The 14571-nt window shown below is 45.1% G+C and overlaps 1 protein-coding gene across 2 annotated transcripts in view; it reads right to left on the bottom strand.

The window, feature by feature from the left end:
* LOC119459349 (1-phosphatidylinositol 4,5-bisphosphate phosphodiesterase epsilon-1) overlaps nt 1–14571 on the bottom strand; it is a 236732-nt gene that overhangs the window by 45128 nt on the left and 177033 nt on the right. For both annotated transcript variants that reach the window (XM_049666212.1, XM_049666218.1), the window contains 8 exons: nt 12411–12664; nt 8346–8554; nt 8045–8170; nt 5056–5160; nt 3939–4046; nt 3615–3731; nt 2367–2528; nt 1417–1546 (listed from right to left, as the gene is read on the bottom strand). In XM_049666212.1, coding sequence (XP_049522169.1) covers nt 1417–1546; nt 2367–2528; nt 3615–3731; nt 3939–4046; nt 5056–5160; nt 8045–8170; nt 8346–8554; nt 12411–12664 — 1211 coding nt within the window. The remainder of the gene's footprint in view (nt 1–1416; nt 1547–2366; nt 2529–3614; nt 3732–3938; nt 4047–5055; nt 5161–8044; nt 8171–8345; nt 8555–12410; nt 12665–14571) is intronic.

Raw genomic sequence — 14571 nt, 5'->3', positions numbered from 1 at the left:
TCTCCTGTATCTTGCGCTGTTACTCGATTTAACTTCATCATGTACCAACTAGCCCAAGTTAGTATTCTGTTTCGGTTTTAAGACCACCATTTTGCCCCATTTCCTCAACTTCAGTGCAGAGTTCCTCTTACTTTTCAAGATAAAAGCGATCTTGAAAAAACACAATGTTTCAAATTTCAGAAATGTTCAGAATGTCAGGCAAGTCGTGGGCGCTCGACTTAGCATTGGTTCAGTAAACGGCTTCGTGAACCCTTAGTCAGTTGCCGGAGCGATAAAGATCGCCGTTAGCAAACAAGTGGGACCACTCGGATGAACTCAGAACATTGTGAGTTTGACTCAAAATATTGTGCCGTCCTCGTTCAGGCAGCGGTCCTAAATCCTTTGGGGTATATGACGGTGCTTGCTCAGCCTGAAAGTCTACCAAGATACCCATAAATGTGTGAACGAGTTCTAAATTTTTTTTTCATTGTAAAGTATTTTTTTCATTGTAAAGTAAAGTAAAGCGCAAGCAGGAAGTCGGACAGAAGACACAAAAATTTACATGACTACTTCTGAATCTTCTTGTGTCCGTGTTCATGCGTGCGCTGCTATTATACCAACAAGCCAACATTGAAACAGTCACGAACTTTATTTTTCATGTTCCTGTCTGGTGGAGGCGCTCAATAGCTCCGACCTCACCGCTCAGCTACGGGCTGTCCAGAGGGCCCACGACGCGGCGGTCAGGCACGGCCTGCCCGTCCCAACGTGGGAGCGGCCCGCGGTGGCTCCTCCCCCGTAAGGGGTTCTCGGAGTCGCTCCTCAGGACTTAAAATAAAGTTCACTGCCTGCCTGCCTGCCTGCCTGTCTGGTGATGTGCAATATCGCTCTAAGAAGGGCGAATGATCAACGTAATGAAATAATTCTGTGGCATCGCGAAACATCTGTAGCCGCGCACGTCAGTCGACGTGGACACTATACGTAAAGTGCTGAGTGATGAGGACGCAGTCAACCTGTGAGCAGAGATGTTGAGGCTACACCAGCGACCATTCAGCATTCTTCTTACTACTCAAAACTACTGCGAACAGTGCCCAAAAGGGGTGTTTTACAACTGTTTCCGGCACTTTTCCACCAATGTTAAAAAACACACACAATCACACAAAAATCTTGCACTCTTGAAATGTTTGCGTTCGAGTGGCCTATTAGAGAGACTATAGTTCTCACGGATGTTCCCAACCTGCTCTACGTTTTTTTTCGCGCCTTTGCTTTTTCTCTCCGCTATTCTTTATCCTTTTTCCAGGGCAGGGTAGCAAACCAGAATCTATTTCGGTTAACCTCCTTGCCTTTCCAACCCCGTTTATATATATATCTCGCACACACAAAAAATTTGTAACAGATACACGATCAATAAAGCTACAGCTGGACGCGCTGATAGTTCACCTTCTAGGTTATCGTCCTCTTCATCGTAATCCTCATAATCCTCTTCATCCTCGTCGTTGAGAGACCCTGTGCTTGCTGTGGAGATGATGCTGTTCGTCCGGCCGGGCGCAATCTTCGCTTGCGGAACGCCCTGCACACGAAGGCAGGAAATACTTTGCTATACTTTTCACCCACCATGCTCGAATAACATATATATATATATATATATATATATATATATATATATATGCGGCCGCACAACTTATAATTTATATGCGGACTCACAAAGCCGCCCTCGTACGCACAAACAGTTCGCTTTGACGGACTCCCGCCAGTAATGAAATACAACGAGGCAATAACGAACGCGTGGACATACGAGAAACATTTCTCGCGAACAAACAACGCTTTAAAGTTCATTTATTTCATAGCTTCAACGAATAACTATATTATCGATTTAAGAAAAAGGTTAAAGACAAGCTAACGAAAAACGCCGTAAATTCGGGGCGCGAAGTAAGCCTCTTCGCGTAATTTCACAAGTGTTGACCTTCACGTTACTTAGGATATCAAGGATAGTTTTGCTTTTTCGATCCGCACTCACGAAACGTTTTTTATGTAGGCACAGTAGTGACTGGCTGTCGTCGTGGTGATTGTCTCGTTACCATGCCAATCGCAATCATGAGTGGCGGGCGTGAACGCCTTCGAACAAGGAAACGTTTTTACGTGAGACAAGCTTTGTCAATACAGGTCCTGGTTTCTTCAGCGCTTAGATTGAAAACACAGGCATGCAAGGTGAACTGTCATAAAGGTGCCATTACACATTTATCTTCCGTGATAAACAGCCGTACAATCGAGAAGAAAATGCAGGACAAGAAGAATGAAGCTGCTCCATGCAGCAAATTTCAGTCATTGACCCTGGATTAAGATTTAAAATAGGAAACTGGTAGAAAAGCAAAGGCCAAAGTGGCCCGTACCTTGGTGGACCTGAGGGTCAGCGCTGGCGTCAGTGGCGGCCTGAGTTTCTTGTTCTTTATTAGCACCTTGTAACGCAGCTGGTTCGGTGACGGCAGGCGGGCCTCGTCGCAGACGTCGTTAGAAAAGAGAAACTGTGTTTGAAGCCTGTCCCCGAAAACGTTCTGCGAGGAAGCATGCGAGGTACTAGTCACAGCGACATACCGGCCGTCAGCAACGTAAATAAAACACTACAACTAGTTCATGATAATAAATAATAGTTTGTTCAATACAAATGATCTTTTTTCTTTCTCTTTCTTTCTTTTTCATTTCTTTTTAAGAGAGAGAGAGAGACAGATAGAAGTCATAAGCGAAAGGCAGGGAGGTTAACCAAGCTGAGCGCGGTAGGCTACCCTGCACTGGGGAAGGCCGAAAGGGGATTGAGGGGAAGGTGGACAGGAGGAGAAGTGTAGTTCGGGCTAGGCCCCCAGTGCACAGTTCATAAAAGAGTTTGGGGCGCTCTTTAAACCTGCAGAATAGTATTATGAGGCTACGGTTTACGACGTTAAGATACATGAAGCACAGCCAAACAAAAGTGAAACATAATTGTAGGAAGTATGCCACATTACAAAGCTGCACGCTCAAAAGCTCTTTCGCAAGACTTAGATAATTAACTGATAACCAAGAAGTAACTCGCGACTTTGATAAAATTATGGGTTAACTAAACGATAAGCATTTAAAGCAGATAGTTGGGCTAGTTGGAATTTAAACAACGGCACGTTCCAGCGCGTAAGCAAAATGAAATGAGGTGCTGAGACAAAAAAGGACGACCAGAAAAGGAAGCTCTACCTTTTCCGTCCTCCCTTTGTCTCTGCACCTATCTTTATTTTGACTTACCCGCTGGAACGTGCCTTTTGTCTAAATGATAAGCGGTCGGCTCTAGACTGGGTGCATGAAACTTGCGTGCACGCAAGACGCATGCTCACGCTCAAAATGTACGGTGGAATGAAAACTGTCTTTTCTTCTTTCACTGCAAATCCTGATTATGTCGCTTGCATGCTACCCATACACTAATTGCAGGCAACGTGTCGCGGAACCCAGCACAAAGTAATTTCAAAAATAAAACTGATAAGCGTCTGTTTCTTCAACAGCCGAGTTAAATGTAATATATATATATATATATATATATATATATATATATAATGCGCACTCAGAAGAAACCACATAGAAGGCACGAGATATGCAACTCGGAAACGAGAACTGTGACTCACCGTAAAAATCTGGGCCATTTTCGCTTGCTGCGGTAGGGAGCAGTGATTCTCGATGGACAAAATGATAGGGAAAGGTGACGTGGCGAACGAGCTCTTGTGAATTGCTTCCACCACGCTCTGTAATAAGATGACATTGTGCTTTACGTCGTAGCGATTAAATAAGAGAAGTAACTAAACAAGGCAACAAAGCATCATGTCCCCCCCAAAAAAAAGAATGGCACAATTCAAGGAAACATGGCGTGATAATTCTTCTGCGTGGAATTTCTAGTGTTATAGCGGAAGTTACACACGAACTAGCAAAAGGAACGCCAAGGCAATGCACACCTTGAATGGAATTTTCGAAGTAAGAGTGTGGCCATGATAGATGACAGGTATTCCGTCGTCACCGTCCCAACAGTCGAGCTCTACGCATCGGCAACCTCTTAGTAGTACCTGTAGAAGAGCAAGATGACAGTAAGTGACTCCCAAGGAACAGACCAGCGTGGTCGAGAATGTCGTGCACACTAAGCAAGCCTCGATCAGGAACACGTGTTCTCCATGTTCCCCGGAATAACATGCCCTTTTTTTCTGCATACGGGACATAAAGTCAAACACCAAGTTGCGTTTTCGCTGGAAAAGGTAGTCTATATAAAATTACTGCAAAAAACCTTATTTTCGCGCGCCCTTCATTTACGTGAATTTCGCGATTGGAACATATCGCTAAATGTAAAGGCACGCGAAATTTTCAGGGAAGCAATATGAACACTACGTTGAAAACTTAAAAAAAAAGTGTTTTGCCAACTATTTCTACGGGCTGTAACCTCTAAAACGTGGCGCATTCGATTTACTTGGCTGAGCAAGCAGTTTCGTAATGCCAGAAACAAGATTGTGCGCGAAGGCATGCCAATCAATTTTGCGCAACTAGTTTGATGTATCCCCCGAACAAGAAGAGATGCATGATGGACACATATGACTGAAGTGCCATGCAGAAGCGTAAACAGACTGCGCTGTTGGAAAGTGCAGTCTGTGCAGAAAGTCCAGAATAGCTTAAAAAAAAAGAAAACGTTAAGGAGTTATTGAGACCCAAGTGAGCCGTATGTCACAAGCACGAAATCGCGAAGTTTAGTCATGGCGAAGATCTCCAATGTCCCCGATTAGCGAACAATTAGGGACGTGTAAATTTCTGGTTTTTACAGTATATTGCAAGAACAACCAAAGGAGCAATGAAAGGGCGGTGTAGTCGTTTGCGAGAATGCGCACAGGAGGGATTGTCAAGGGCGGTTACGATGTGCAAACCGCGGGACAAGGCTCGGAAACGGAAGTTTCGCATAAAGCGTTGTTTCTAGCGTTGCAGGGCTTATCTTGAAGGCGTGCAACCCCCCCCCCCCCCCCAAAAAAAAAAAAAAAAAAAAAAAAAAAAAAGAAAAACCACGAAAACCACATCGCCACAGCCTGCGCTTACCTCGCTGTACAGCTCCACGGATGACTCTCCTTTGAGCTGATGGCCGGTCAAGTAGGTATTGTGAGACGAAGCGATGTAGTAGTGAGAAAGAGGCTTGTCCATGTTCTGCAGAATAGGACATTTACTACTTTGTTTATGTTACCCTCATGTTGAACAGACATTAAAAGAGGAGAGGTAACAAAAAAGATGTTAAGAAAGGAAGTAAAAAAAAAAAAAACGCAGGTTAGCAGCGCCCATAAAAAAAAAATGCTTCAAACTAAACAATGTTACCTGTGATTGATTTCAAATACGACGAAATACAATACATAATCGGTAAGGGCATATAAAATGAAATTTCGTTTAGTTATACAAACGTGAAGTAATGTTTGACGAAAGCGTTTATACTTTTAACAGCGAAGCTGTTTAAGCCGACCGTTAGTCCGTCAGTCGCGGACAAAAAATGTGGGCCGATCCTGGCGGTAGTGCAGAAAGGGTCCAAGCGCAATGGTACATACCCCGGTGAACTCCAGAAGCTGAGCCTGTCTAAGTCTAGCTAAGCATGGCTGGGACTACTTAAGCTTAGTCAGTCAACGATAGCCAATAAATAGCTAATCAATAATAGATCAGTAATCAATAAGTTCCGGAAAATGCTGGGGATGACTTGGTAGTGCTTAGCCTAGCCGAAAAGCAAGGACTAGCTAGGTGCCCATCAGCTCCGCTGTATCTTTAGCATTGCGCCTGCAGTGCAAGCTACGCTAATTCTTTATTCGTTATGATGCTTTCGGGAAGGTAGTTACAATTTAAGGATGTACGAGGAAAAAAAAATAGGAATCATAAAACCACTGGGTATAACGAAATTCGGCACCAAATTTATGACGGTAGTCAGCGCAATAGGACGAAATTGCGATCTAAGAATTAATTCGTTACAAAGCGTAGGGCGGTGGCAGAATTAGTAAAAAAAACGCAAATGGTATATTTTACGAGGTGATAAAACAAAAGGAAGGGCAAGGCTGGTTTTTATTGGGGTTATACCGGTGGTTCAGAAGTAACTGGAAAGGATGAAGCTAGCGAACTTTCTCTGCACAAGATGACTGATGTAATTAAGTTCGCATAGCAGTAACTTCATACTGCTGTCGCATACTCAAGCTTAGAGCATACCATGGCTTTCCAAAAAAAAAAATCGCAGTTTCGCCCGAAAGGCGAAGCATCAATTGCGATAGCAAATTGGTAGAGAGCTATACGGAGTAAGGATAGTAGGTTTATCGGCTGTATAAACTTGGACACATTCGCGTACTAACTGAATTAACAAGCATGGTGTCAGCGCGCACAAGCAAACATGAATAGATTCTACTCGACGACCGCAGACAACCGCTATCAAACGCTGGCGTGAGCAAGCGCAGCGGCAGCAGCGAGCGAATATTCGTGCGGTCTATCGCTTCAACGGAAACTGAGTGGCGAACGCACAGCGCATACACAGCTATGAGCCTTCTGCAGATCGCTTTCAAGACACGGTGCGGGCGACCGCCGCAGCCGGGCGAAGTACAAGTACGCAGTTGCGGGCAGAGTAGAAGCCAGCCCCCCTCCCTCCCGCGCTGCCTTCCCGCTTTCCTCCTTGCGCGTGCGAGACGAGTAGCCAGTTACCCTTGCGCCATTGGTACCACAGCACAACGTCGCCCCCCCTCCCTCCCATCCCCCCCGGCCTTTTGCGCGACGGTCGCGTTTGCTCTCCGCCGTGCGAGTGAAAGCGCGCGAGGGACGCGCTTTTTCACTCGCACATATAGCATACGGCGCGCAGGGACGGCGACGGCAGAAATCCGCTTGAAGTGTCCATATAATTGCTATCGCAATAAAACAATTTTAACCACGACGGCGCGTCGGAAACGTTACGGCGTATATAGCCCGAAATACGAGTGGAATTACCTATGAAATCACTGTGAAGTGCCCAAGATAGGTTATACCTAATATGAATGCACGAGCACTTGTACGTGTTGACGCATTCCAGAGGTACATTGTTGAAGTCGTATGCTGACGGGCTGTTATATCCCGGAGATGTAGCATGCCTTTACATTCCTTTACGTTTCATCACACTCACACACCCCACTTTGTCCATCGAAAATTAGATTTTTCTTTTTCTTCAAGTATTCATCGCACCCTTGACCTGAATCGAATTAGGTTCAGTTAGTGTCGGGAAATAAAGGGTCTTTGCAGTTCCGGCTTGTGAAGAACCTGTGCTTTTATTGCAAAAGTAAGCGCTGTTTGGAAGTAGCATTTTATTTGAGCTTACAGCGACTGGCGTGAGAACCGCGATTTACCGCCACTGCATTTTTGTATTTAACCCCAAGAACCTTCTCTCGGAAAGATTTCCCCATGAAGTTATTGCACCCCTTACTTCACATCAATGTTCCGCGACAAAAAGTGTGACCATCCTGTGAGCAAATACGGTACTAACGTAAATAGTGTCGTCATCATTAGTCCTTTCACGAAAGATGACACTATCGTCAACAAAAAGATGAAATGTCGAATGAAAGAGCGGAGGGTATAGTTAACATAAATTAGTAAATGAAATAGGAGCTGACTCCAGTGGTACATCCGAGTTTACCACAGTAGGCGACTAGTTATGACCGTTAGCTGTTACATATTGTACTCGAATAGTGAAAGAACATTTACACCACTTTAGGTAATTTGTGTCTATATTCAGCAGGTTCATCTTATAGAAGTAAGTTATGACACATTTTGTCGAAAAAATTACTAACATAATAAAAAGAAATGCAATCAGCCTAGGATGAATGATCTAAAATGCAATGCAGTTTATTTGTGAATGACACATGTGTAGCTTAGACCTCACATGAACAGGATTCACAAAGTTTATGCTGCGCTAGCGTGAAGTTCGATTCGAGGTAGTTAACCAAATTCTCGAATAATCACAAAGCAGTTTTACAGAGTTCAACGAGGTACCGCGCCAACGCCATGTCGGCATCACATCGAACATAAGAATGAAGAACAGCCTCACCGTATTCGCACCGGGCGGAATTATCTCCGGCACGAAAGCGTAGTTGTCCTTGTCCAAGAGGTATCTTGCAAAGCCTTCGAAAGACAGAAGGTTCTTTTCTCTGAGGACGTTATCAGGCTCATGTCGCTATAGTAATGAAGAAAGAGACAATTATAAATCAATGACCATTATTCCAAAGAAAGGTGGCAGATAATATCATTAAAACATGCCCACCGTAACGAGTTATGTCAACATTTCACTGTGTTCACGGAGCATCGAGTGATAATGTAATTGCTGAAGATTGCAGTGAAGTTTGGATTACCTGAATAAGCCTGATAACCTCTTCCTCAGTCATTTCTTCCTTCTGGTGAGTCGCCAAAAACTTCTTGAAATCAGCACACTCCAAGACTAGCCTTTTTGAGCTGTCGACCCCGGCACAGTTGGACACGATGCTGGCGGTGGCAATGGCGTCACAAATCTTTTTCTGTTCAGGGTCCACGTACTCGTACTTGCTAGTTCGTGTCAAAAGTCCTAGAAAGCGCGCAGCGGACAGAATATTTTATAGTGAGCTCCATCTCGAAACAGCCTTTGAACGACGAAAAAGTTCGCACTTTTTGCACCTTCTCGGCCCCTTCAGAGGCTTTCGCGGTGCTTCATGTTAAGAAGTTGACTTTTTGGAGCAAGGAAGAGCACACGGAAAACTACCGTTCAGTAACGCGACTACCCTAATGCTTGATTTTCAATTTGGCGACCCCGTACTTGTGAACACACTCTGTCCTTTCGTACAAGTAGGCAGGTTAATGGTGGCATTCTTCTCCCGTGACGCGCCTTAAGGCATCCTGGCACAGGCGAATCGGCGAAGTTTACCGACTGAAACACAGGAAATGGCGGACAGGAGTGTTCCACGACCCCTTTAACAGTCATTGGGCATAAAGTTTTGGTGAGCTAAGTTCTGTGCCGATGATGTATACATTATTTAGCGGCATGAACGGAGCCCTAATAAGATTTCCCGCCAAGACGGTGATGTGTTCTATGCAGCGCCAGACAACGCCAGTGCGGGAGAGACGTTGTTGATGTTTCGAAATTTAGACAGCAGCTCCAAGACAGGAACAGGGCACGTTGTTATACTAACGCTGACTCTTGGAGTCGCCTGTGAAAGACACGTTCCCAAGCACGTGTGGGTAAGGCGCTAAACAAATATCTAGTTTCTCCGCACATGAAAGTTGAGGGGCAGAAGTGCGCAATAAGTAGCCTTATAGTAACTGAGTTGTCCAATTCGTGACGATAATCACCACCGCATCAGGCTGCGTGAGTGCACGTGATTTGTGTTAATAGATTAGAGTTTAGGACCTGTATTCACGAAAAGCCATCACGCTAAAATTTCTCGTAAGAGCAGATGAACAGCACTTACGAACGAAAAGCTTAGTGAATTCGGCAGCTGACGTCGAATTCCCAAAGCTTTTAGTTCGCAAGTGCTATATGCCAGTGGCCGGCCGTTTTCGCTGATAATTTGTCCGCCATCACGGTTGGCTGGCACCGGCTGTTACGAGTCGTTATAGTGTATATTTTTTGTCAATACGGGCCCAGAGCCGGTATTCACAACAAACAATTTGTTGATTCCTACCCCAGGTCATAAAAAAATTCCCGCGGCACTGGTCACATTTGGTCCACACAGGTCGCTGCGCTGATACATTGTTTGAAAATTTTTTTGTAAGCTGATTCAACTTTTGTCGCAGTGATTATCATCGATGCAGCGAGAAGCATACTTCAAAAACTGGGAGGCTGATGATGAGATACGAGGCAACTTTGTGAAAGGGTGTAAAGGGAAGTTGAACCATTCTTGAGTACACAAGACAACGAACAAGTATGCACATGCGATGGCGCTGTGCACTGGGGACGCGTAGGGAGCCCATATGCAAGCACTGTTTTAGGGTATCTGGCGCCGCCACCTAAATTGGGGGGTGAAACTGTCCGATAAATTTGGCGGTGTGGGATGCAAAATGGCCAGAGACCACCAGAGACCACGCTACCCGCAATCGTTGGTGACCTGCAAGTATTCACATTTCTTCAATAAGCTTATCCCGCTGCCGCCAGGAAAATACAGTACATGTCTGTTCGACCCACGACAAGTTTAACTTATATTTACTAGGCTAGTAAGCGCATTCTTTATCAACGAACACCCCGAAAGACACCCATTAATTTACCTAGACGTGGAGTGTAACGACAAGGCTGAATACACTTTACATTCTTGATGTGAGATGGTGCTACTTTGCGCGTGCCACCATGCTCCATAATTTGTTTCTTTCAGTGTTTCTTGCGACATGCAATTTACAGAAATAAATTTGATGTGAACAAATAAAGGAAAAGGGTAACACATATATTGAACGCGCATGCGGGCTTTCTACGCATATCGGAATAAAACTACCACAAAAAAATCTAATTATTCGTATGCCACACCGGCACATGTCAACAAGTAAGAAAATAAGTTAGAAATACGCCGCGACTTCTAGCCAGATTGGGATCTAAAATGGAGGGTTGCTAAATTTGGTGGCGAATAAAGGTTAATATTTAGCACCTGTCGCCACCCTAAAACAGAGCGTGTATGTAGGTTCTCTAGGTAAGTACGCGGATTCACATGAGAAAGTTTGCCGATGACGACCGCTCTTGCGTAGCGTATATGGGATAGCATAGAAATCATTTAGCCTGTTTTCTTGGGTATGTTTCAGTATCCATACAGAGGTAGAGGATGACGTAGTTATTCCCCCAGGCGTGGTCTTGAGCTTTAGGGATATGAAAAAGATTAATTAAATCGGGCGGGGGGAGAGTAGTAAATGACGGCGGGATGATTAGTGGCGTATGGCAGGCAAACCATAGAATGAAAAGATTAGTTCTTCAGGGCAACAAAATACTTTGAGAATCGATGGCCTCTGAGCACGAACAAGACATTTGAAGCTAGCAGAAAGGCACACATATTAAGGTGGTCGCACCAAACACCACACAGTTACAAAGGGGATGTTCATCAAATTCATCTATCCATTCATTCTGTGCGCCGTCTTCAGCGTTGCGTACGCATCGACGCCAACTCGCGATAAAGTTTATGGTTCGGTAGGAGAAAACCTGGGTGGTGATTTAGGCGACTTGGTTTTTGATAGTGAAATTGTGTTAGCGTTGACAGACAAGGACACACGAAGCGCTACTTTCAACACATTTATTTCTAGAAAAATATGCGCTTATATTCAGGACATGGTATGCGCACTGCCAGTGCGCAAATTTTTTCGCGAAATCAATCTCCTTGTTTAATAGAGCGAAGGAATGTGATCAGGCACTTAGGTATACAGTGATTGTGTCAGCATGCCTTCCCTCGTTCGATCAAACAAGGAAATTTATTACCTGAAAAAAATTTGCGCACTGGCAGTGCGCATTCCATGTCCTGTATATAACAGGATATCTTTTTCTCGAAATAAATGTGTTGAAAGTGGCGCTTCGTGTGTCCTGTGTCCCTTCTTATGTCCTTGTCTGTCAACGCTAACACAATTTCACTATGAAAAACTGGACCTCTCATGGAGGGTCAACCGCATTTCTGCAGCGGTGGGTCGGGGTGGAATCAGCTCTGTTTACCTAGCTCCTGCTTTGATGCTCTTTATACCTCGATGACTAGAGATGGTAGGATAAACTGCGCGAATGTGTTATCAACGTTCTTTGCGGTGATGTCGTCGATAGCTTATCTACTGCAAAGCAAGCAACAAGTGGGCTGTCGACACGTCGAAACGGTTGTCTGTGCTGCAGCAGCGTCGCAAAAGATGCCTTAAGAGCTCTTTAACGAGAGAACAACAAGAACACTGTATATGGCGCAATTAATTTAGTGTACCGCTTTCTTCAAACATATCCCTGCTTATAAAACTACATTTCTCAAACCTGCACTGCCTGCTGGTGTCATCAACAATAATTGACTTAACGTTCGCACGCGAGTTTTCGCGAGTGACGGCAATTTACGAAAAATCGGTCCTATAAAAGATGAATGATGTCACAGAAATGAAGGTCAGTACTACGTTCATCTCGCAAAATTCAGTGCCCGCGAACAACTCCAGAATATTTTAATTGAATGAAATCATGAAAAACCATGCTCGGTAGTGTCGGCTGCACTGTACATAGAAACTATACAACCAGCCTCATTACCTGGAGTTTGGAGCGTTTCCAGGCACTGGGGGACAAAGAGGACAATGTTTCACTTCATTCATGTCTCCGGGATTATTCCCCAGTTAGCGCTTCCATATGTGAACATATGACGAGAAATGAAGCATTGCAGCTTTAGCATGTGCGGCAACTTGCTTAGAGTACCAGTGTATACGATCAAGTACCACTGACACCGTTTCTTTTGCGCACTCACCAAGCACTTTCGGTCTCGTCCTACATGATTTTGGTGAGGCCATTTCCTCAGCAGCAAGTTCGCTGGCTGTCACTTTGGAGTTGGTGGCTACGCTTTCAAAGATGTCCTTCAGGTCCTTGCGACAGCGCACCATAAAAGAGCGAAAGAGCTCAGCGAACTCGAGGAAGTTCATCTGGCTGGAGTGAGTGATGGTGGGGCGGCTCAGAAGAGATGATGCTTTCGAAGTGCTCGGCGTTACTTGGAATGACCGTTCCCTGGAAAGCACGGAATGTGAAGGTCAACAGAGTCGCCAACAAAAAAACAGGTTGCAGTGCTTCGTACGTGTGTGCATGCAGAATGCTGCAGATTTAGGCTCAGTTTCATTATAGTCAGGGTGCCGAACCGCGAAAAATACCGGTTCGATTCGGGTTCGGGTTGAGAGCACTCCGGTTTCGTTCCTATTGAGTTCCGGTTCGGCGAAATGAATATTTATAACGGTTCGTGAACCGATTCAGCACACTAAACTTAATCCTTCCCTATGGCTAAATGCTGCATAGCGCTATCGACTTGTCTTCTTGGCGCATGCGCAGGCTTTGTCAGGAGGTGGAAGAAATGGGCTTCTTAAAAATTAAATTAAATTCTGGGGTTTTAGGTGCCAGAACCCCAATATTATTATGAGGCACGCCGTAGTGGAGGACTCCGTATTAATTTCGACCACCTGGGGTTCTTTAACGTGCACTACAACACAAGCACACGGACTTTTTTGCATTTCACCCCCACCCGCCGGGGTGGCTCAGTCAGCTAAGGCGTTGCGCTGCTGAGCACGAGATCGCGGGATCGAATCGCGGCCGCGGCGGCCGCATTTCGATGGAGGCGAAATGCAAAAACGCCCGTGTGCTTGCGTTGTAGTGCACGTTAAAGAACCCCAGGTGGTTGAAATTATTCCGGAGCCCTCCACTACGGCGTGCCTCATAATCAGAACTGGTTTTGGCACGTAAAAACCCCAGAAAGACATTTCAAACCCACCGAAATGCGGCCGCCGCGGCCGAGATTCGATTCGGGATGCGCTGCTAAGCCTTAGCAGTGCAACGCCATAGCCAACTCACCACCACGGCGGGTAAGCAAGCTTTTTCTGTCGCATGGGAGACTTCTCAGTTTGCAACTTTTTTTCTTCTTTTTTAATAAAAGCAGGTGAGGACATTGATGCTTCTGAATCATGAACAAGGACAGTTTTTGCTAAACACCACGACGATATTCCTTTATTTCTTACGCCATTGCACGTGGCGGAGACTCTTGCGCGAACAAAATAGTCCGAATCACGCATATTGTGCGCGGAGAATGATTTGTAGAAATCGAAGAGCGTCGTACTTTGCTTGGAGGCGCTAAACTTGCGTTGAACCATGGCACCCAACAAAAGCACCTCTCCCGTGCCGTTTACAGCCATTGTTACTACGCAGCACTGACAAGGGCACGGCATTCATATAGCGACCGCAGTGCTATGCTAACGAAAAACCTTGCTGATGAACTATTGCTGATATTCCCATTTTCTATTCTCGACTACACCATCTTTTTTTTGTGCTGCGTGTGTTCTGGCGTGTGCGTTTCACGGTTCATCTAGTATTAGTAGCCAGCTGGCCTGACGGCCGAAATGGGAGCTTTAACAGAAACGGAGGTTCTGCGGTGGCCTTGAAACAACGTTTCGGCGGCGGAACACATACGACACGACCGAGTTCATAAGTGCAAGAGACTCTACCGAGGTTTACGCATACTTACCAGTACGTACCTATCGTCTATCCCCATTCTCATACATAACGCAACTCGTCAGTCGTAACGATGTTCTCGTGGGATGCGCCGACTGAAACGTAATTATTTCAAAGAATCGCTTATGTATGAGCACCCATTTGCACCATGTATACCTGAACCCGTTCGTTTCGAACCGGGAACCGCTATTTCTTTTTTTTCGGTTAGTTTTGGTTCGAGTTAAGGCACGTTCTAAGAATATCAGTTCGGGTTCAGTTCTGGCTAGAATTCCGGTTTGGGTACGGTTTTCAGTTCATCACCCTGATTATGATGCTATTTTTATTGCTAGCTTTCGTTTGCTATCTTTCGTGAATGTTTTCATAATTCGTACTTCAGTACATGCCACTGCTCCCTCCTTTACAACCAACCTGCGCTGTGCATA

The sequence above is a fragment of the Dermacentor silvarum genome, chromosome 1 (genome assembly GCF_013339745.2).
Source record: "Dermacentor silvarum isolate Dsil-2018 chromosome 1, BIME_Dsil_1.4, whole genome shotgun sequence".
Lineage (NCBI taxonomy): Eukaryota > Metazoa > Arthropoda > Arachnida > Ixodida > Ixodidae > Dermacentor > Dermacentor silvarum.
This window is presented reverse-complemented; position numbering and strand designations above follow the sequence as displayed.